The following is a 21,226-nucleotide window of genomic DNA, read 5'->3' as shown; positions in this document are numbered from 1 at the left end:
TAAAAATTATGGCAACATACAACTGCTCATCTTTTAATGCCAAGAACGAATCAAGCCAATATTGGATACTCTGTTCCAAAGTGAACGGTATCCCAGAGAGAGTGTTTTGCATCGGTCAAAATAACAAGTTTTAACAGGTATTGCAACATGTGCCTGAGCATTGTCATGATGGAATATGGCCGCATATTCTGGGCGATTTTCTGCCAATGCTCGCTTCAAATGATTCAGTTACTATAGGAACTTTTGGTACCACCAAATACTGAGCATTACCTTAGCGCAGGCGCGAAAAGTTTTCATATAAAAAAAGGAATAAAAAGAAAAATGTAATACAAATTTTAATTAAAAATGGTTGATCAGGATCCGCGCATGTCTTAGCGCCATGGATATTTGGCTTTGGTGTCGACTCGGCTGATTGGCCAGGCTTCACATACGTTCTCTTACGTTTCGGGTTATCGTAATGGATTCATTTTTCATCGCAAGTAATGATTCGGTGCAAAAATGATTGTGCACTTTTTAGTGTTTTAATTTTAATAAATATCATGTCAAGTGAACCAATTTTTAAAATCGATGTCTTCCGATCATGATGAAATTTGCACCAAGGTTAGACCTATTGAATAGTAATTCAGATACAAATTTTCAACAAAATCGGTCAAGAACTCTCTGAGTTATAGGGGTTCAAAATTTGACATTTTGGCCAAACATGTGTTTTTTCTCATTATTACTATCCGATCGGTCTAACCTTGGTGCAAATTTCATCATGATCGGAAGACATCGATTTTAAAAATTGGTTCACTTGACATGAAATCCGCCATATATTTAACACATAAAAAAACATAATTCTTTACATGTAATAAATTCATTCTTTTTTATTTTTAAAACCAAAAATATAACTATAAAACAGGTTAAAAACTATGTTCCAAGATAAAATTGATTTATGTAATTTTAAATTGTATAATATTGTTAAACACTTATTATTGAATATATTAAGAAAAAACACCCCTCCATCTTTAATTGCATTTGCCCTAGACAATTCAAATGTAAACACTTAATTGCCGACAATACGTCAACACAGCTTTTTACGCCGCCCTCCATAAAACTAGAAAAGCCACTTGATCGGTTAGAACACTTAAGCACCAAAAAGGTACCAGACAACACGAATGTATCCATGCAATATTAGGTAAAGTTTGTGCTCATATTCATAGTTGTTCTTATCTTTACAATGCAATAAATATTTACTTTACTTAATTAATTCATTAATTTATTCAATTCATTATTTTGTTTTTCTACTATTATACATATGAATATCTACAATACTTTTTTTTATATGATCTATATCATAGATACCAATAATTTTTCATGTGTCATTGTTTAGCGTTTCACAATCAATTAATTTCAATTGAAATGGTGCTTGCTTGCTGCTCTGCACTCTATACACTATTTAAGTGATCAATTTCTTTGTTGCACGCATTCAAATTCTGATCATTTTAGTATTAGAGCGTGTGTATTTGTTTTTTTTTTTAACCGGTATGTGAGTAAAATGTATTTTTTATTTGTATGTAGATGTAGATGTGTTTTAAGTCAAGTTTATGCACTTGAGTTTGGGGAATACATACATATGTATTTGATTGATAAAATTTATTCGAGTAATAATTTCAAAAAGTTTAAAAAAAAAATATTTTCCTTTCTTTGAATTTTATTATTCTCGATTAGTTTGCATTTGGGTGGTTGATTTTATTTAAGTTTTTCTTAATTTTATTGTTATTTTTGTTTAAGTGGGGGGACGTTACACTCATTTCATTCATACATTCATTGTTGTGTAGTGACTGTGGCGACTATATTAAGTTTTTTTTTCTGTCTCGTAAATTTTGAAAAGTGTTGTGCATATAAAATAATTTTATCAATTTGTATACCATACAAATTCATTTAAATTAATTTCATTACATAAATTATAACAAACAACAAGCAGCAAGTACTACTGATCACTTCTTAAGAATTTAACAATTTTCTTTTTATTCGTAAAAATACACATATGCCTTCTGAGAATGATTAAAGGAATGTATTCATTTTGAATATATATTGTAGACTTTTAAAATTCAATCAAATAAGAGATTATAAATCCAATACCATAGAGAATAGACATAGAGCGGAAACTCTCCTGTCAAAGACCTAAGTCAGTTGGTCAAAAACCTAATTTCCGCACTATGTTTCTCTATGTCCAATAATCTGGGTATTGAAAATCAAAATTCACATATACTTTTGTTTAAAATATTGTTTAGCTTGAGTCTCTGGCGGGAATCGAACCTGCAACCCTCAGATTTATAGTCCAACATGCTATCGACTAGTCTACCAGTTTATATTTGCAAAAGCAACACCCACGGAAATCTTTGGTGGCAACTTTGACTTAATGTCTCATCGCAATATTAATTATTTTTGGAATTTGCCACTTCAGCTAACAAAATTCCGAAATGTTAATCCCTTTTCTATTTAAATTTCAAGTTTATTCAAATTAAATCGGAATTTTAAATATATTTTGTAAACAATCCCTTTAAATCCCTGTTTCCAACACAAATAAATAAACAAATTGTCATTTAATGTTTATTCACTCATGTTCTTGGTTCTATTTAGTTTTTATTTTCTTTTATTTTTGGTGGCATTACAATGTGTCTACTTCTTTACATTTGGAATTAAAGTTGAATGAGTTTTTCCTTCTTTAACTTTAAGGTTTTTTAATTAAGTTGATGTCGTGCATATTTAATTCGAATTTCTAACTAATTCTCAATAGGTGATGATTGTTTTGCCCACTACCTACTATATTTAGTATGTATTTGTTTTTGCTATTTAAGTTAAATCAAGTGATTTACACACGTTTACTTTACAACTTTGTAAACAAAATAAGACAATTGTTGTTTTTGTTTTGTGTTTAAAAGGAAACCGCCACAGACACAGAAATATTTCCATTAAAATGTTTTGTGTTTTACAAATATTTTTATTGCAGTCGTTAATTTGGAATGATTTATGTTCGTCATTTAATTTTATTTTTTAAACAGCCCAAAAGTAGGCAACAATTAGTTGATTATAATAAATACCATCACTAACGGTTTATTAGTGTGGTGAAAAGGAAGTGTGTTGAATTACACTCGATGTGTATGAAGCCAGGCATGGCATATTCAGTAGTATTGTAAATTTTTAGTACCTAATAACGCAATTGTTCAGTGCTTTTGATATCAGAAAATAAGATATAGGCCCTAATTTTGTAAATCACTTCACCAAAGTGATATTTATATGGAAAGCAAAAACAAAATTTCAAAAATTTTAAAAATTTGTTTTTGTTTTATATAAAAAATTTTCAAATTATGAAAGGCAAGTCAACGCTTGAATTTTGGTGCGTTTGTTCTGTTAAGAATTTGTATATAAAACAAAAACAAATTTTTAAAATTTTTGAAATTTTGTTTTTGCTTTCCATATAAATATCACTTTGTGAAGTGATTTACAAAATTAGGGCCATAAAGTCGATTCTTTTTAAAAATGTACTTAATACACGGAACATTATACACGTAAAAAAAAGAACTTCAGTACCAATTATGACTGACCTAGGTCGTACTATATTAACCTTGGCAGATTATAACTTTATACGCACAGTGGGGTCAATCGCAAAAAAGTGGTAATAGATCTGAATCTTCTAAACTACTAATCCGATGAGAAAAATTATTAAATTTTTACCAAAAAGGAGCTTAATTAATTGTTTTTAATATTTATCAAAGATTTTTAAAAAAATATATATTTTTACATATTTTATAAGAATTGGATTCGAAAATTGTTAATAAGGAATTTTCAAATCGATATAGACACGCACCCTACTTCAGGCAATGCTAGAAAATTTAAAAAAAAATAAGTTTATCATTCAAAAAGAGGAATGTCACATCTAGTTTTTAAATTTGTTTACAAATAATTTTTAGCTGTTATTTTGAAACATTTGTACAACATAAATTTATTCAAAATATTGGACATTGTTAGCTATGACCTTTTCTAATCTTTCTGGCAACATATGTATGGATTCCGAGCCACAAGAACGAATCAAGCCGATATCGGCTACTCTGTTCCATAGTGAAATGTATCCCAGAGCGAGAGTTCTGCATTGATCGAAACAAATAGAAATTGATCGGGACACGAGCTGGACTATAAGGCGGGAGAGGCAAAACTTCCCAACCACTTCATTCTAAATACATTTTTTTATGTTACTTTCGGTACAGGTTCCCTGTGGTGTTTTGGTCAGATTTCAGCTGCTCATTATGGATAGGCTCCTTTTGCTTCCATCAAATACAGAGAATTACCTTAGCTCCATGGATATTTGGCTTTGGTGTCGATTTGGCTGGTTGGCCGGGCTTCACATACAACCTCTTTCGCTTCGTGTTGTCGTAATGGATCCATTTTTCATTGCAAGTAATGATTCGGTGTAAAAGTGCTTTACTTTTATAGCGTTCAAGTATCATTTCGGACATGCAAAATCGTCTTTCAAGGTATTTCGGCTTCAAATCCTATGGTACCCAATTTCTCTGCTTTTGGATGAATCCTGCTCCCAATGATTTCGCAACCTCTTTTTGAGTTTTACAACAATCTTCATGGAGTGATGCCTCCAATTCTTGGTCTCCAAACTTTTTTGGCTGGCCTGGGTGATCTTTGTCTTCCGTATCAAAATCACCACTACTGAACCACACAAACCATCTCTCGCGCATTGAAAACGATGGAACACATTCGCCATAGGTGTGTTTTAGGAGCCCTTTATTCAAATTAAAGAAGTAAAGCAAAACTTCCCGCATATGACGCTTTGTTGGTACAAAATTCGAAATTTTTGATGCAAAAAAGCTTTGTTATTTACACTGTAATGTTCAATAAATAATTGAGAATAAATGACAGATTCGTACCATTCAAAATGACATATAAGTTTTGTAAATCCCGCATTTTTAAATCATAAGATACACTATGACGCCCCAATTATGTTTATAATCATTTGAGTAAATTTTTTTTGTGTTTAATTATATTTGGTGAAATCATTTTCATTAAATAGACAAATAAAACTATTTTTTATATAATTTATTTTTATTTAATTTGCCTAACAATATTTTTGGAATCTCTCTGAGAAAAATGCTCATTATTTATAATTTGTAACTAGTCTTAACAATTAAACTATGTATTTGTCATAAAACATTGTTTTGCATTATTCAACTTAAACTAAATGAACAACAAAACAAATAGAAAATTTTTAAGAAAAAATAACAATACAATAAAATGTTATAATATTTACATAAAAATTATAATTAAACTAAATTAAATTATACAAATGTACAAGAATTAGTAGTAATAAAAAAACATAAGGTCTATCCGTTAGCCTTATCTAGAAATTTGGACAACGACCGGACATATTAATATTAAATAAAGTTGAAGCTATAAGTTCAACTGGCAAAGCACAATTCAAGACCAATACAGGAATGAACAGTATGGTCTCACTTTAAGTCTTCTTTTACTATTTTCGATTTATTACGATATTTTTGAACAAATGCTTCTACCACCCAACCGGCTATAGCCAATAAACATAAGGCGTTAAGGAAGTTCAGGGCAAATGCATAATTGGTATTATCGCGTATAAGACCTGAAATAAAATACAACAAAAAAAAATAAGAAATAAAATTATAAGAACGCTTAAAATATTTAAAACTCACCAATTAGGGGACCAAATGCCAGGGAGAATAAACCAGACATTAAAAGCTGTAAACCAGCTGCTGCTGGTAGCCTCTTCAGTGGCACATAGCCGGGTATAATCAAGGACCAAAATACAGTACGGAAGGCCTTATTCAAGCCCAGCCAAATAAATATGCCAATCATAACATAGAAGTTTCTTGTAAACGATAAAAATATACGTCCAATACACATGCCCAATATACCCAACACAAAGAAGGTTTTATTGCTCAAATTGATCTTGGCTGTTATTAAAGGTATAAGGAAACGTATGATTAAGTCGAAGGTGCCCAGCAATGACATGGCCAAGGCAATTTGATGTTTTTGAAAACCAAAGTCAGACAATATGAAGGGTGTTAAAATGGCAAAATTAATTTCAACGAAATTGATGAGTGTTAAGCCCAAGGATAAATTTACATAAGTAATATCACGCAACAAATCCAGATCAAAAAACACAACCACTTTCATGTACCAGGGCAGTTTTTTGCGTCTTTCATGCTCCTCATCAATGATAGCCTGCTTCAGTTCTATTTCCTGCTGTCTCTGCCTTAATAATTCCAGCTCAGTTTGGGTGGCATCAATGTGGGTTTGTTCCTTATTGTCCTCATCCTGGCGATCACCATATTCTTCATCTTCATTTTCCACCTCCTTAATACTGTGGCTAACAGAGAAACTGCGTACTTTGGCTGAATTGTCTCGACTATTTAAACGTTTCAATTCCATCAATTGAGTACCCTCCTGGGTTTTGTCCCATGAACCCAATCTATTTCTAATAGAGGGTGAATTTAGAGAGGTTTTTGAACCAAACCAACCATCATTAGCACGTGGCAATACCGGTGTTTCTGGTTCCACTGGTTGAGCTATTATGTGATCATCTTCATCACGAGTTGGCAGTTTCTTAAATGCTTCCTCATCCTTAGGCTGTTTCTTAACATGCCATTTGACCGGCTGATATATCAGGGAACAGGCAACGGTATTCAAGGAGAGACCAGCAAAGAATAATACTGTTCCCTCTACCCCAATGTAGTCTAAGAGGAAGGTGGCCACATAGGGCAAACAGATGGGACCTAAGCCCGCAACACCAAACTGATAGGCGGTGGCCGTACGTCTTCTTTCCTTGAAATATGTATTTACAGCTAACGATGAGGCGGATACGGTTAGGCCACGACCAAAACCTGCAATGTTAGAATTTGATTAAAATTTTAATTTAGTTCAATTTACAAAAAACCTTTCAACTTACCATAACAGCATGAAAATGATAAACAATAGAATAAAAATGAATTTGCAAAAACACATGCAAATAGACCTATGAATGTAAGAAATGAACCAAAGAGGGCCACTTGACGGAAGGAAAATCTTCGGAATAAAGGCCCGTTTAGAAGACCTGTAAAAGGGAAGAGAGAAGGATTAATAAATGTAAGTAGTAAGTTATAATTCAAGTTGTAAAATGATTGCCTTAAATTCGGATCCATAGATAAATACAAATAGATCGGAGAATCTCCTGTCAAATGCCTAACTCAGTTGTCGAATATTTCTCTATGCTTGTATCCTAGAGAAACATAGACAAACAAAAAAATTACTTAAAACAATCACGCATACGAGTGTTTTTTATACCCTTCACCTTCGGGATCCAAATCTTCAATAATTCTGTCAGACATGCTTTCGAGAATTTTGCTATTTAAAATCAGCAAAATCGGTCCACAAATGGCTGCGATATAGGAAAAAACCAAGACAACCTCGATTTTTGACCTATATCTGGATTACTAAGACATTAATATAGACAATATGGATATCTAATGATAGATATTTCAAAGACATTTGCAACGACGTATATAAGACCATGGTAAGATGGACCTACAATGGGTCAAAATCGGAAAAAAAATTTTAAACCGATTTTTTTTTCACAAAAAAAAATTGAAAAAATAAAAAAAAATTTATAATAATCGAAAAAAATTTTTTTCCAAAAAATGAAAAAAACAACTGGAAAAAAATGTAATTTTGTTTACCTAAAAATATTTAAAATTTTGAAGTATAATTTGGTGAAGGGTATATAAGATTCGGCCCAGCCGAATATAGCACTCTTACTTGTTTATTTTCACATAGTTTTTTCCACTAATACATTCTCAATACTTAGGTTTCTCACAACTGAGTTAGGTCTTTGACAGGAGAGTTTCCGTGAATAAGGGGTTTAGTATTTATTTATCTATTATTTGTAAGAGAAATTGTTTTAGGTTTCCTAAAATCTTGAAATACAGTTGTCTAAATTTCTTTTTAAAGTTTTTTTATTTCATTTTATCAAATTTCTGTGGTCACACGAAGTTCATGAGTGTAATTACTGCGATAAAGACTAAACTAAAGATTATTTATATTTGCGTCATTATTGTCTCTTGATTTTTAGTTTATAAATCATGCATGTTGAGCTTTTTTTTTTTGCGCGATAATAGTATTTAAATTAATTTGAGTAGCATAAAAAAATACCAGACAATATTAGTTTAAAAAATTAATGACACAATAAATTTGTTGTTTCTATACATACATATGTATGTATGTACTAATTTATTTGTAGATTTGTGTTTGGAAAATATTTTCTTAATCTGCTAGATAACTTCTACTGGCAAAATTTCCACAAGGTTTATTTAATGGAAACTTACAAATCAATGTAAGTAAGTAGTACAAACATTACGAAAATTCTTTTATTTATTTCTTTATTACCACATAAAATCTTTGAAGATATTTTGCAATGTTAGCTAGAGTTACCAGAAGATATTGTTATCTCTAAGATACCCTTTCAGATCGACTTCCGATAACTTGTAAGATAACGTGGTTCACTGAATATAATACTACCCGATGGAGAATAATTTCTGAAGGTACATGGACCTTAAAGTTTACGCAAATAAGCCGTAGAATCAAAGCATAAATGTAGAGTTCAAATTGGAAATTAAACAAAAGAGAGAGAAACTGGTAATTATTTTTTGAGTAAGTTTGGTGAAGGCAATCTTGTGGTGTGGAACTGTATGATTCCAATTCATATCATAAAATATACTATGAATAGAATCCGATACAGATCCACAATTACAAACCAATCAGTGCTCTCTCAGTGCGGAAGAGAAAGCATTACATCGACTAATGGATTTTTGCCTTTGAAACTGCACATGTGTGCATCCTTTTGTGCACCCAATTGTGATCAAATGCGGCAGCCAAGTGATCATTCAAAATTGAAACCACTGAGTCATGTGAGGTGCCTATGGCTTCCATAATCTCTCGGACTTTCAATCTCAATTAATGGAGTTCCCATAGTATTTATCAACCTTAGAGCCAGTTTTTGACTTCGTATTTAAATATGAATTATATTTAAGTTCTATTTAAATGCGAAAATGAGTTTCTCAGTGCTTTTTTAAATGATACTTAAATGGCCGACGTTGGTCATTTAAATTCTATTTAAGTTTCATAAACTACCATATGTTTTTGACAGCTGACTTTTGTTGTTTGGTTTTTTTTTCACTCTATTGTAGTAAAAAAAAAAAACAAACAACAGCGTCTTGCTAAAAAAAGCGTCTTGCAAAAACTACAATTCCGATGCGGGGCAATTGGAGCTTCTTTTGTGCATTTTCCTACCAATAATTTTATTGTTTAATAAACTTTTATTTCTTATTGGGCAAAATGTATCAATTTTTGTTTTGGTTGAACAGCTGTTTTAAGCAAAACTATCGATAAATTTTTGATATTTAGTAGTGCTACCATACTTTTATCTTATTTAAATAAGACAAATTATGTAGCACTGAAAAACTCAAACTGTATTTAAATACAACTTAATTTTAAGTTAAAATTAACTAAATACGTATTTAAATAACAAGTCAAAAACTGGGCATTAGCCTTTATTTGACTGATGTTTTTTTTCCGCAAAAAAATTGTATGTTAACCTATCAATTGAATATTTGAAATGGTTTCTATTGTATTTCGAATGATGATAATTATAGCATTGGTTTACTGTTGGGTTTATGACTTAAAAGTGCGGGATTTACAAAAGAATTTTGTACCACCGAATCATCATATGAAGTTTTGCTTTAGTTCTTTAATCACTGCGATCTTCTCAATCAGCAATTTCAAACCGTTTCCGAGTAGCAGGATTCATGCAAAAACAGGAAAATTGGGTATCATATAAATTGAAGCTGATAGACCTTGAAAGGTGATTTTGCATGTCCGAAATGATGCTTGAACTCTGCATTTGGTGGGAGCAAAAGGGTCCTATCTATTATACGTTGCTGAAATCTGACCAAACGAGCACAGGGAACCTGTACCGAACGCAACTGATTCGTATGAAGCGAGCATTGGCCGAAAAACGGCCAGACATGAAACTTTAAAAAGTATTTAGAATGAAGTGGTTGGGAAGTTTTGCCTCACCCGCTTTATAGTAAAGACTACTATTTGTTTCGATCGAAGCAGAACGCTCTATCTGGGATACGCTTCACTTTGGAACAGAGTATCCCACATTGATTTGATTCGTTCCTGGCCTCAAAATATGTTGCCAGAAATATTGCTACACATCAGAGCTGTAAATGAATCATTCTTTTTTGATTTTAATTCATTATGAATTAGCTAAATTTTGAATTAATTCATTGAATTGAAAAAATGAATTGAATGAAATTTGAATCAATTCAAACGAATTAGGCAGAAATGAATTTCAATTCATTTCCAATTCAAATGAATTTGTAAAAATGAATTGCAATTCATTTACAATTCATTTGAATTGAATTGATTTTGAATTAATTCAAATGAATTAGAAAAAAGAATAGCAATTCAAATGAATGATTCAAAAATGAGTTGCAATCAATCAAATTCAAGAGCAGATCTCTAGGGGGAATGAAAGATTTCTCCTACCAAAATGAAAATATCCAGTACAAAAATTGAAAAGCCTTGTCCTGTATACGCGCCTGATCAATGAAAACATGGTGTTTGGAGTTTATTTATTCAAGAAGAACTGATTTTTATTTTGAAATACGCTGAACGACAAAACATATTTAATATTCAAGAAGCAATTAATAATTTTTGAAATTTTGTGACCCACGACCACCCAACAACAAACTTTTTGCTAATATTTATATTATATTTATTTCAAAAAAATAAAACTATCTTCCAAAAATAATCAAAAATAAGGAAAACTAACAATGTATGTAGTTCAAAACACAATTGAGTTTCATTAATAAGGCTAATTAGATTTAATTAGAATGCATCATTCACCTTAAACAACAATAGCTTTTCAAAATTATCATCTGAAAGAAATCCACGTTTAGGGATGTTTAGAATAGAGGCGTACGAAAATAATCTTTCAACACCAGCTGACGATGGTAACGGCGCATTATATTTAAAGGAAGACTTTTTAACCGTCGATTAATTATACTGCATACTTAATGACATTGAAGAATCTGCTAAATATGCTGCGAATTTCGCGTCGGAGTTGGAAATGAATTGCTAATTTTTTTTTTAATTCGTTTGAATTAATTCAAAATCAATTCAATTCAAATGAATTGTAAATGAATTGAATTAATTCAAAATCAATTCAATTCATTTGAATTGGAAACGAATTGCAATTCATTTTTACCAAATTCATTTGAATTAATTCAAAATCAATTCAATTCATTTGAATTGGAAACGAATTGCAATTCATTTTTACCAAATTCATTTGAATTGACTCAAATTTCATTCAATTCATTTTTTTGTGTGAATGATTCGCGAATTAATTCAAAAATGAGTGATTCATTTACAGCTCTGCTACACATCTGTTTTATCTATGCAGAAATAATACTGCAACTTTATGAAGAAAACTTATAAAGAAATTCCGGAAATTTACAGACAAAAATTAAAAAAAATAATCCCTAAGAATGCTTGTTAAAAAGGATAATACAATTCTAAAGTAAATAAATAACACTATTTAGGTTCATTTATATTTCAAACTATGTTGAAAAAAGTACTTTAGGCCCTAATTTTGTAAATCACGTCACCAAAGTGATATTTATGTGCAAAGCAAAAACAACATTTAACACATTTCAAAAATTTCAAAAATTTTTAAAATGTGTGAAATGTTGTTTTTGCTTTGCACATAAATATCACTTTGGTGACGTGATTTATAAAATTAGGGCCTTAGTATTTTTACTCTTTTTAAGATAATTAGTTTCTTAGATTCAGGATCTTTCTTCATCTCACCTGTAATAGCTGATACAGCAACTTGTATATTAATAATGGAAGTTAATTGTGAACTTGTTATGCCCAACTCAGCCATATGCTCACGGAAAATAATACCAAATTGTTGAGCCAGAGCAAATGTTACCAACTGAAAGTGAAAATGTATTAATGTTAAACTCTTATTATTATATTGCAATTTTAACTCACAATATTAACACCACTGGCTACGGACACAAACCAACCCCAGCCGCCATCGGGCGCTACGAAATTATCACCCAAATCACTTTTGTCTCTTCGTTTCTTTTTGGCAGGTTTCGTTTTGACCGGTTTCACATCGTAATTGATTTTACTATCGGGTATTATAAGTTTAGGCAAATTTGCAGTGTCTGTCAATTTAGTTTTTTGGCTACTATCCCCATTAGAGGTCACTGTAACACCATTTGTAGGTGATTTTATTGATCCTGTTGTATTATCTCCCATGCTGTAGTAGTTGTCTGTGATTTCTCATTACTCTCCACTCGAACAATTTATCTGTAAATGAACTGAAATGTTAATGATTTATTGTATTAAATTGTTCTTGTTAAGGTTTCATTTTTCATAAACATACTACGCGTATTAATACAATAAATAATAAAAGAAAATAAAACTTTTCAAAGCCACGCGTTAATATGTGATTAAAACAAGAACAATTTATTATTATTTCACCGGCAAATAATCTCGCAACGCAATAATCGCACGGTCTTGTCTGCATCGGCAGGGTTATAAAAAGTAAATAAATGTTCTATATAAATATTTGGAACAGTGGTTTTTATATTATATTTTTTTGATAAAGATTATAACTATGTTGAAGTTCCGTATATTTGTTACCTATAGTTTTAATTATTGCAATATTTTATTGCTAAATTGTTGCCAATTCCGTCTTATGTTTTAAAAATGTATTATTTTTGTAGAGTTATTTTCAACACCTTGCTGTGCTAATGATAGTTTTGATTTAAATTTAGAATGTGTCTGCCTGCCCATGTGTTGTTGTGCAAATATTTAATCTCTATAAAGTTCTTATGTTGTCGATAACACTAGCGATAACATCATGTTATGATAAGCAATAATGATAAAAACCCAATCAAATCATGTCAAAACACATACAACATTAATTAAAAGATGTTCCAATCATATAGTATACACTAGAGATGAGCGATCCCGTGATTTTTGAAGAAAGTCATTCTCAGTGAACGTGATTTATAAATCACTGTTCTTATAAATAATGACCGATTTTTTTATGATTTTAATTATTTTGGTCTACTCTTACATATGTTAAGCAAAAACTAATATTTGCTAATTTAAAAACGTCTGTTAATAAAAACATAGAAAAACAAGTAAGAGAGCTATATTCGGCTATGCTGAATCTTATATACCCTTCACCAAATTATACTTCAAAATAAAAATTTTAAATATTTTTAGGCAAACAAAATTAATTTTTTTTAAAGTTGTTTTTTTAATTTTTTGGAAAAAAAAATTTTCGAATTGTTTTTTGTTGAAATTTATTTTTTTTTTAATTTTTTTTAATATTTAGCGAAAAAAACTTTTGGTGAAAAAAAAATCGGGTTAAAAAATATTTTCCGATTTTGACCCATTGTAGGTCCAACCTACTATGGTTTTATATACATCATTGCAAAGGTCTTTGAAATATATATCATTAGATATCCATATTGTCTATATTAATGACATAGTAATCCAGATATAGGGCAAAAAAAGGTAAAAAAATCGAGGTTGTTCCGGTTTTTTCCTCATATCTCAGCCATTTGTGGACCGTTTTTTGGTTAATTTTAAATAGTAAACTTCTCGAAAGCATGTCTGACAGAATTATTGAAGATTTGGATCCCGAAGATATCTGGGGTCTTCAGAAAATTGATTTCAACAGACAGACAGACGGACATGGCTTAATCGACTCCACTATCTATAAGGATCCAGAATATATATACTTTACAGGGTCGGAAATGAAAAATGTAGAAATTATAAACGGAATGACAAACTTATATACTGATATGTTACTTAACATTTCATAACTATGAATTAACAGTATGTTAAAATATGTGAATGAACTACATTTAACAGTATGTTTAAAACTGTGATTTGACCCATCATTTAGGATGGGAACTAGTTACTTCAATAGCTACGTGACTAGTTATTTTAACACGAGCATGTCCTAATTGACCCTTTTTGATTACAATGACACTGTCTAATTGCTGGTCCAAAGTACTCAACGCATTGGATTCACATACTGGTTACATAGCGTCAGTTACTTTACTAGCTACCTTACTGGTACGGGTGCCAATTGACCACAAATAGGCAGCTAAAAAGACATATAATAGACAGTCCAATAAACGATTGCTTGTAAACAACCTTAATCCGACAACTCTCCAATAGATTGCTTCTGGTGGCTATAATAACTACATTCTGAAGTGCAGTACAAAATAAACGTTTAAAGTGACTTCACTATAGGTTACTAAGAGACACTAAAGTGACTATTGACTTCATGCTATGTTAGGTGGAATATCAGTATACTTAAGCAAAAATAAACTGTATGAGTATTATATCAAAACAAATTTGTATAAAACCTGTTTTTTGCGAATTACTCACAAAACGTTTAAAGTGACTACACTCCAGATTACTTAGAGACACTTAAGTGACAATTGTCTTCACGCTAGATTACTTGGGATGTATAAAATAACCAATTGTCTTCTGTTGAAAAATATAAAAGAACGACTTAAATGTACCTGTTACTTGCTATATTCAGTAACAGTTTTAACCATTGATTTTTCAATCACCATGATTAAATCACACGTATGGAAATAACGCTCATCTCTAGAATACACAATAGAATATCGCATTATTGCAATCATAATTTAAAATGTTGGAATAATAAAAAATCATAGTTCAAATCAAAATAAAAAAGAAATATAGTCTCAAGAACTAAAATGGAAAGTTTTTATAAAGCTGATTAAGGTGTTTATAAATATAGATTTTGTTTTCTATTTGTAGTTATTTGTAGATTATTCGACTACATCTTGTTATCAGGGCAAGTTTAAATATGCTCAAAAAAAATAAGCAAGAAAAAATGCTCAAAATAACTGGAAAATATGCAGAAAAAAAGTAGAATATAGAGTATCCAAAATCAAAACCGAAAATATAAAATTTGCGAGGATATAGTATACAATTCATGAAATAGGATGACAAAACGATTAAATTTTAATATAAGTATTAGGTGTATGACTTAAAAATGCGGGATTTACAGATTTACATTAGATGAATTGAATGCTGTTTTTGTTATTAATAGCTTATATATCATTTTAAAGGGAACATATCTGTCATTTATTCTCACTTAGTTATTATATTAAGCTTTTTCAAATGGAACGCTATAAATTACTTTTATAGCGTTCCATTTGAGAAATGGATCCATTACGATATCCCGAAGCGTAAGGTTCGTATGTGAAGCCCGGTCAACCAGCCGAATTGAGACCAATGCCAAATATCCATAGCGCTAAGGTAATTCGCTGGTGCTAGCACAAAGATCCTATATATTGTTACGAAATTGTACTTGAATTCAAATATAACGATTTTAAGGGCTGATTTAAAAGTAGCATAATGCTTTCAAATAACAGTGCTGTAATAGCAAACTGTAACATATCTGTGGGCATTATTAAATAAAAGCTTTCAGTTGACCATTGATCGTAAGTTGGCAACGCTGTTTGCTGCGATCGTATATTCGAATTCGAATATTCAGTTAAAGAACATTGTAGAAATAGAAATGAGTGTTATAAATAGTGGCAGAGGTTGCAGTCGTTAGTGAGTTTATCAGAGACGCTTTTCGAATAAACATCAACTGAGTGCCTTAAAGTGTGTTGTATTTTTCAAGTGAATTCGTGTACATTATAAATTATGTCTGTATTTCTGCGAATTTATAAACGTGTATAAAAAAGAGTGACTATTTAATTATGTTGTTGTACATTTGAATAAATAAAGAGTTGTTACAATTTTCAAACTACTAAACGGCTTTTATTTGCAATCAAAAGTATCCGGTTTATTTAAAGGAAATAAACCAACGTTTTGAAAAGGTTAAAACGTAACAATATTATAAGCTGCTGAAATCTCGCCAGACCATCACAGGGAACCTAAACTGATCGCAACCGCTAACGGTAATTGTAGTTATTTCCGTAACGATAGCATAGCGGTAACGATAGTTGAGCTGAATGAGTATTTTATGATAACGGTAGCCAATGTCATGCATGAATTTTTTAGAAACAACATAAATATGCAAAAACTTATATTTCAAGCAAAAAGCTTGAAAAACTTGCCCTGCTTATTTTAAATACACATATCGTACACCTGAGACCTTGTTATGTCATAAAAAAACGCTATCGTTATTAAATCTTTATAATTTTATGTATTTGTTTTGGAATATTTCATATTTTCCGCAAATTAAAAAGCATTTATAATATTTTTATATCTTTCGGCAACAGGCGGCGGTTTAATCAATGTAATAAATTCCAAATTTCCATAAAATTTATTTCCATAGGTATATCGTATTTTTTATTTTATGTACTTCATAATAATAAATGTTTTTTCGAGGTCCGTCTTTTAACTTTCTTTGTTTTTTTTCCCCAAAACACAATTAACACATACCTTGAACTCCAGGAATTAATTCTTATCAACAAATTTTATGAAATAAAAAAAAATATAAAAATTCCAATATCTTATGGTCAACACGTATAGATAATAAGGTTTGAGCAGCAATTGTTAGTAGCAATAATTACAAGTGTTTTTTTTATTTATTTAAATAGAGCACGATATAGATGTATGAGTCGTGCGACAAAATTTGAGTTAATTAGGGTTACCATTTTATTTAATTGTAGAGGAAAAAACATTTAATATAAATCATACTTGCGATGAAAAATGGATCATTACGATAAACGTAAGCGTAAGAAATCGTATGTGAAGCCTGGCCAACCAGCCGACTCGATACCAAAGCCAAATATCCATGGAGCTATGGTAACGTTCTGAATTTGGTGGGAGCAAAATGGTCCTACCTATTATGAGCTGCTGAAATCTGACCAGACCATTACAGGGAACCTGTACGGAACGCAACTGATTCGATTGAAGCGAACATTTGCCGAAAAACGCCTAGAATAGTAATATTCCAGCATGACAACGCTCGGCCACATATTGCAATACCTGTTAAAAAGTATTTAGAATGAAGAGGGTTGGGAAGTTTTGCCTCACCCGCGTTATAGTACAGACTGTGCCCCGTCCGACTACTATTTGTTTCGATCCACTGAAAACAAACCCGCAAGTAACAGATTTTTATACCCAACATATTAATTTTATCATTCCGAAATGTTCATCGCAGACCCGCAAACGTGTATATATTCTGGGTCCTTATGAAATTCTGAGACGATCTAGCTATGTCCGTCTGTCGCTTAAAAAATGATAGGGCCCAAATTGGGAGAAATTTTGAACAAATATTCTCTGTAAATAAGGTTTATTTGGCATTGAAATGGGCAATATCGGTCCATGATTTCACCAAAATAAATTACCACCCCCTTCCCCCCGGAATGCTTTATGAGCAGTTATATATTTGTTGATTATGCAGCAATCCACAGTGGGGCAGAATCGAAATTTTTTGGAAATAAATCTGGAATTTCTAAACGGCTTGTTCGATCGGGATAAAATTTGAGTTGGATGTAGCCAAGGAGTATTCGAGTTTAAGTTATTAAAAATAATCCAGGGGGCTATGGGGGCTCAAAGTAGGGTACCTTCGACATGTAAAACTTTTAAACACATGCCATTTTTTTGTTTCCCATCCGATTTTAAAGAATTTTATATTTAAGGAAAGCGCTCGGCTAGATCTTGAAAAAACATGCTTGCGTGTGCTATTTATCTCTTATAATTTTCTAGTTATAGGCATTTCAAAATTGAAATTTTAAAATTTTGCCATACCTTGGTCCGCTTTTTTAAAAATATAGGGCGCACTTTTGGACCGAATCGACTCGAATTAGACAACTAATGGAATGGACTCGAGTTAGACAACTAAATTACCAACAACATACAAAAGATTTCAGAGCAATGTCAATTACGAATCCAAAAATAACAGATTTTCAATTTAAAAATTCAAAAAATAGTATATTTTTGTTGTTTTTTGGACAAAAAGGTGACATAACTCTTTTTTTATTAAAAAAACAACTTAATTTAAGAACATATAACAATTTTATGTTTTTCTATAAAGTTTCTTTGCGGAGAACATTTTGGTATAAAAAACATGTCCCATTTTTCGAACATGTCGGCCCTACGCCCTTTGGAAATTTACCTATTTTTTATCAAAATTTCAACTTTGGGCCACATGTTCTAAAATCCCAAAGCTGGGATCAGAAAACGGAAAGCAGTTTTGGTAACCCTGATGTGTTCCCTATTTATCCCTAAAGTATTTTCCCAGCCCCAAAGGAAATGTGGACCCTATAGACAAAATTGTAAAAAATACCATTTTTGGGATTTTCGCTCCAATTTTTAGGAATTGCGGGATTCCCTTTGACCTTTTGACAAGTTTTTTTACACCTTGTTATTTAGAATGAGAAACTTAAAAAACGCTAAAAATTTCGTTAATAAATAAAGATTTTATTACAGATTACATATTCATTGAGTTTCTAAAACTAAAATTTATATCAAAATTTTAATAGGATTGCAAATATTAGGAACAATTTGATCCATATTTTTTCCGAGCTGTATTTTTTATCTCAATTAGATTCAAAAATATGCCACTTTAAAACTCCGTCCTTCAAAAATATTGCACTTTTTCATACTAAAGAATGTGTATACATTTTCTTAATAATTCAGTCAGTCTTCATACAATATCATAAATAATTGTACATAAAGAGGTTTTATATAAAAATAAATCTTTGTACCAACTTTTGTGAGGATCGGTCGGTTCATAATTGTCCCTACCCCCATATAACCCCTATATCAAAAAAAAATATTTTATACAAGATTCGAAACAGTCGAATTTTATTATTATTATAATAAAATGACCCGGTAATTTTGTTAACTATTTTTTTTCCTAGGCCCTCGTAGTTGGTTTTAGTGTAAAAATATTTGTAATTTATTTTCAACATAAGAATTGTTCATTAGGTTTTGTATTGCAAATCAAAATACAGCAGTTTGGTTGAAAATACTTTAAAAGATATGAAAAATCCTGTGATTATTTGTTTTGGAAAATCATATTATTCTAAAATAAAAATTATGATTAATCTAGAAATAACAAAAATATCATTAAACATTCCTATAATTCTTAAGGTTTAGGTATTTCTAAATCTAAATTAAAATCAGCGGCAACCACAAATTGCTCTTAAATCATAGTATATAATAAAATATCGCTATCAGCCAGAAATGACAAAAATATCGTTAAATGCAAAAAAATTTATTTGTGATAATTATACTTGCTCATACAAATTAAACCACATGTATTCACAGAAATATAGATATCGTTTTTAGCACAACAACAATCACATGAACAATTAGAATTTCACAGGGAATTAATAAATAATATATGTAAAGGGAAAAATGCCATATAATGATTACAGACATTAATGATAAAATTAGTATTTTATACGGTAAATTATAGGGAAGTAAGACTAAACTGAGCTCCCCACAATGAAATAGTTTTATATATAAGGGAGAGAAGTTAAGTAATCTCTTGCAATCTCAATTAATATATGACTACGATATTAGCAATGGGAATGAATCACTAGAGTAATATTTATATTGTTGCACTAAGTAATTTATAATTTGAACACAGTGAGCAGTGAGGTAAACCAGGTTTTATGCTTTCTTGAGGGCTGTAAATAGGGTACATTTGTAATTGAAAATATCTGTTTATAGTTCCACATTATTTTCATTTTTGACTCCTCTTTTCAATTTCTATATGAATTCACTGTTTTTTTAGATAATTAGTTTATTTACTAAATGTATTTATTTACTAAATTTAATATTTGATTTGATTGTTTTATGATGACTTAATTAATTACGTATTATTTATATGGGATTTTTTTTATAGTTAATTAACTTTTATTTTTAGCAAATTTCAAAGGTTGTGCTAATATTTATTCAAATATTTTTCCAAAGACAACAAACAATATTTTCTTTTGTGGCATGATATCGATTCTTTAAAACTGTCAAAATATTTTAATCACATTTTGCATGATGAATTGGTTGATGAAAAGAATGTGAATATGTATATTTTTTTAAGTTAATTTTGTAATTTTTGATAAAAAATAAAGAAAACACACAAAATGATACTGAAATATGCCGCGCGCGTATTCAGCAAATTACTCATATAAACAACAGAAACTCATGATCGGAAGTGACGAGAAGAGAATAGCAAACTCTCACACTTTAGATAGAATTTGTATTATTTTTTTATTTAAATATCCAAATTTTAAAAAAAAACATGCTGTTTTATTTTTGTTTTTTTATTATTATTACATAATACTTGTAGTTTATAATTTTTATTTTATAAATATTTGTTTTTTTTTTTTCTCAAATAACACTTCTTTTATTTTAAATATCCTTTTCCTTAATCAAGTAAAATTTGTCAAGCTTAATTTTTTATAAATTTTTTTGGAAGCCACTTTTTAAAAATTATTCCGTTATTTTTCAAGTCATACCACTTTTCTGTTTCGTTTCCTAATGCCAACTAATTGCTATGGACTCACCGCCAGAGACGTATAAATTTGTAATTCGCATTAGCGAAACAACAACTTATTGATAATGTTTATCAACAAAAACAATTCACAAATTATAGTAGTATTTTTTGATATTTATACTCTCTCTCTGTATTTTATTAACACGCTGCTTAAGAAAAGAGCAGAACTCTCTAATTTTGAATTCCATACGCTTCACATTTTTGCGTAGTAGCGCCTTGGCTTCAGACCATTTTGTGCAAGTTTGATAAATTAATTAACAACTTTGGATTTTGTCGATTCTAATTATAGACTAGTGGGAAATTGTAAATGAAATTATATTTAATTTAATGTTTGTTTTTATTAAAAAAATATCTATTTGATGTTTTAACAATACAACATTGCGTGAGATCTTTATACAAATGTGTGAACACAATGCGGGCGATAAACTACAATTTTAGTTAATAATTTCTACAATATACATATCGAGGGACTATATTCAAAACCCTCTATCTTTGATTTTTACGAAAATGACTTTTTGATAGTAAAATGTTAAGTAAAACAGCCCTCAATGAAATGAAAAATCT

The 21,226-nt window shown here is 30.4% G+C and overlaps 1 protein-coding gene across 2 annotated transcripts; it reads right to left on the bottom strand.

Moving 5' to 3' along the window:
• Positions 1 to 5,078: 5,078 nt before the first annotated feature.
• LOC135958803 (monocarboxylate transporter 9) lies at positions 5,079 to 20,728 on the bottom strand. 2 transcript variants are annotated; one of them, XM_065509702.1, is made up of 6 exons: positions 20,625 to 20,728; positions 12,121 to 12,444; positions 11,935 to 12,061; positions 6,974 to 7,117; positions 5,718 to 6,908; positions 5,079 to 5,647 (listed from the first exon to the last, which is right to left on the bottom strand). In XM_065509702.1, the coding sequence occupies exons 2-6, from the start codon at positions 12,391 to 12,393 to the stop codon at positions 5,502 to 5,504; spliced, it is 1,881 nt and encodes a 626-aa protein (XP_065365774.1). In that variant the 5' UTR covers positions 12,394 to 12,444; positions 20,625 to 20,728; the 3' UTR covers positions 5,079 to 5,501. The 2 variants fall into 2 exon arrangements, with proteins under 2 accessions (XP_065365774.1, XP_065365775.1); XM_065509703.1 differs by having other exon boundaries at positions 12,121 to 12,455; positions 20,625 to 20,647.
• Positions 20,729 to 21,226: the final 498 nt, after the last annotated feature.

This window comes from Calliphora vicina, chromosome 4 (assembly GCF_958450345.1).
Source record: "Calliphora vicina chromosome 4, idCalVici1.1, whole genome shotgun sequence".
NCBI classification, from domain to species: domain Eukaryota; kingdom Metazoa; phylum Arthropoda; class Insecta; order Diptera; family Calliphoridae; genus Calliphora; species Calliphora vicina.
Note: the sequence above shows the minus strand (reverse complement) of the source record. Positions and strands in the feature narration are given on the sequence as shown.

Coding starts and splice junctions, on each gene's coding strand:
- LOC135958803 (XM_065509702.1), bottom strand. CDS start 12,393: ATGGGAGATAATACAACAGGATCAATAAAATCACCTACAAATGGTGTT. Junction 7,118..11,934: donor TGCTGTATCAGCTATTACAG/GTGAGATGAAGA, acceptor TCCCTTTTACAG/GTCTTCTAAACGGGCCTTTA. Junction 5,648..5,717: donor GGCATTTGGTCCCCTAATTG/GTGAGTTTTAAA, acceptor ATTTTATTTCAG/GTCTTATACGCGATAATACC.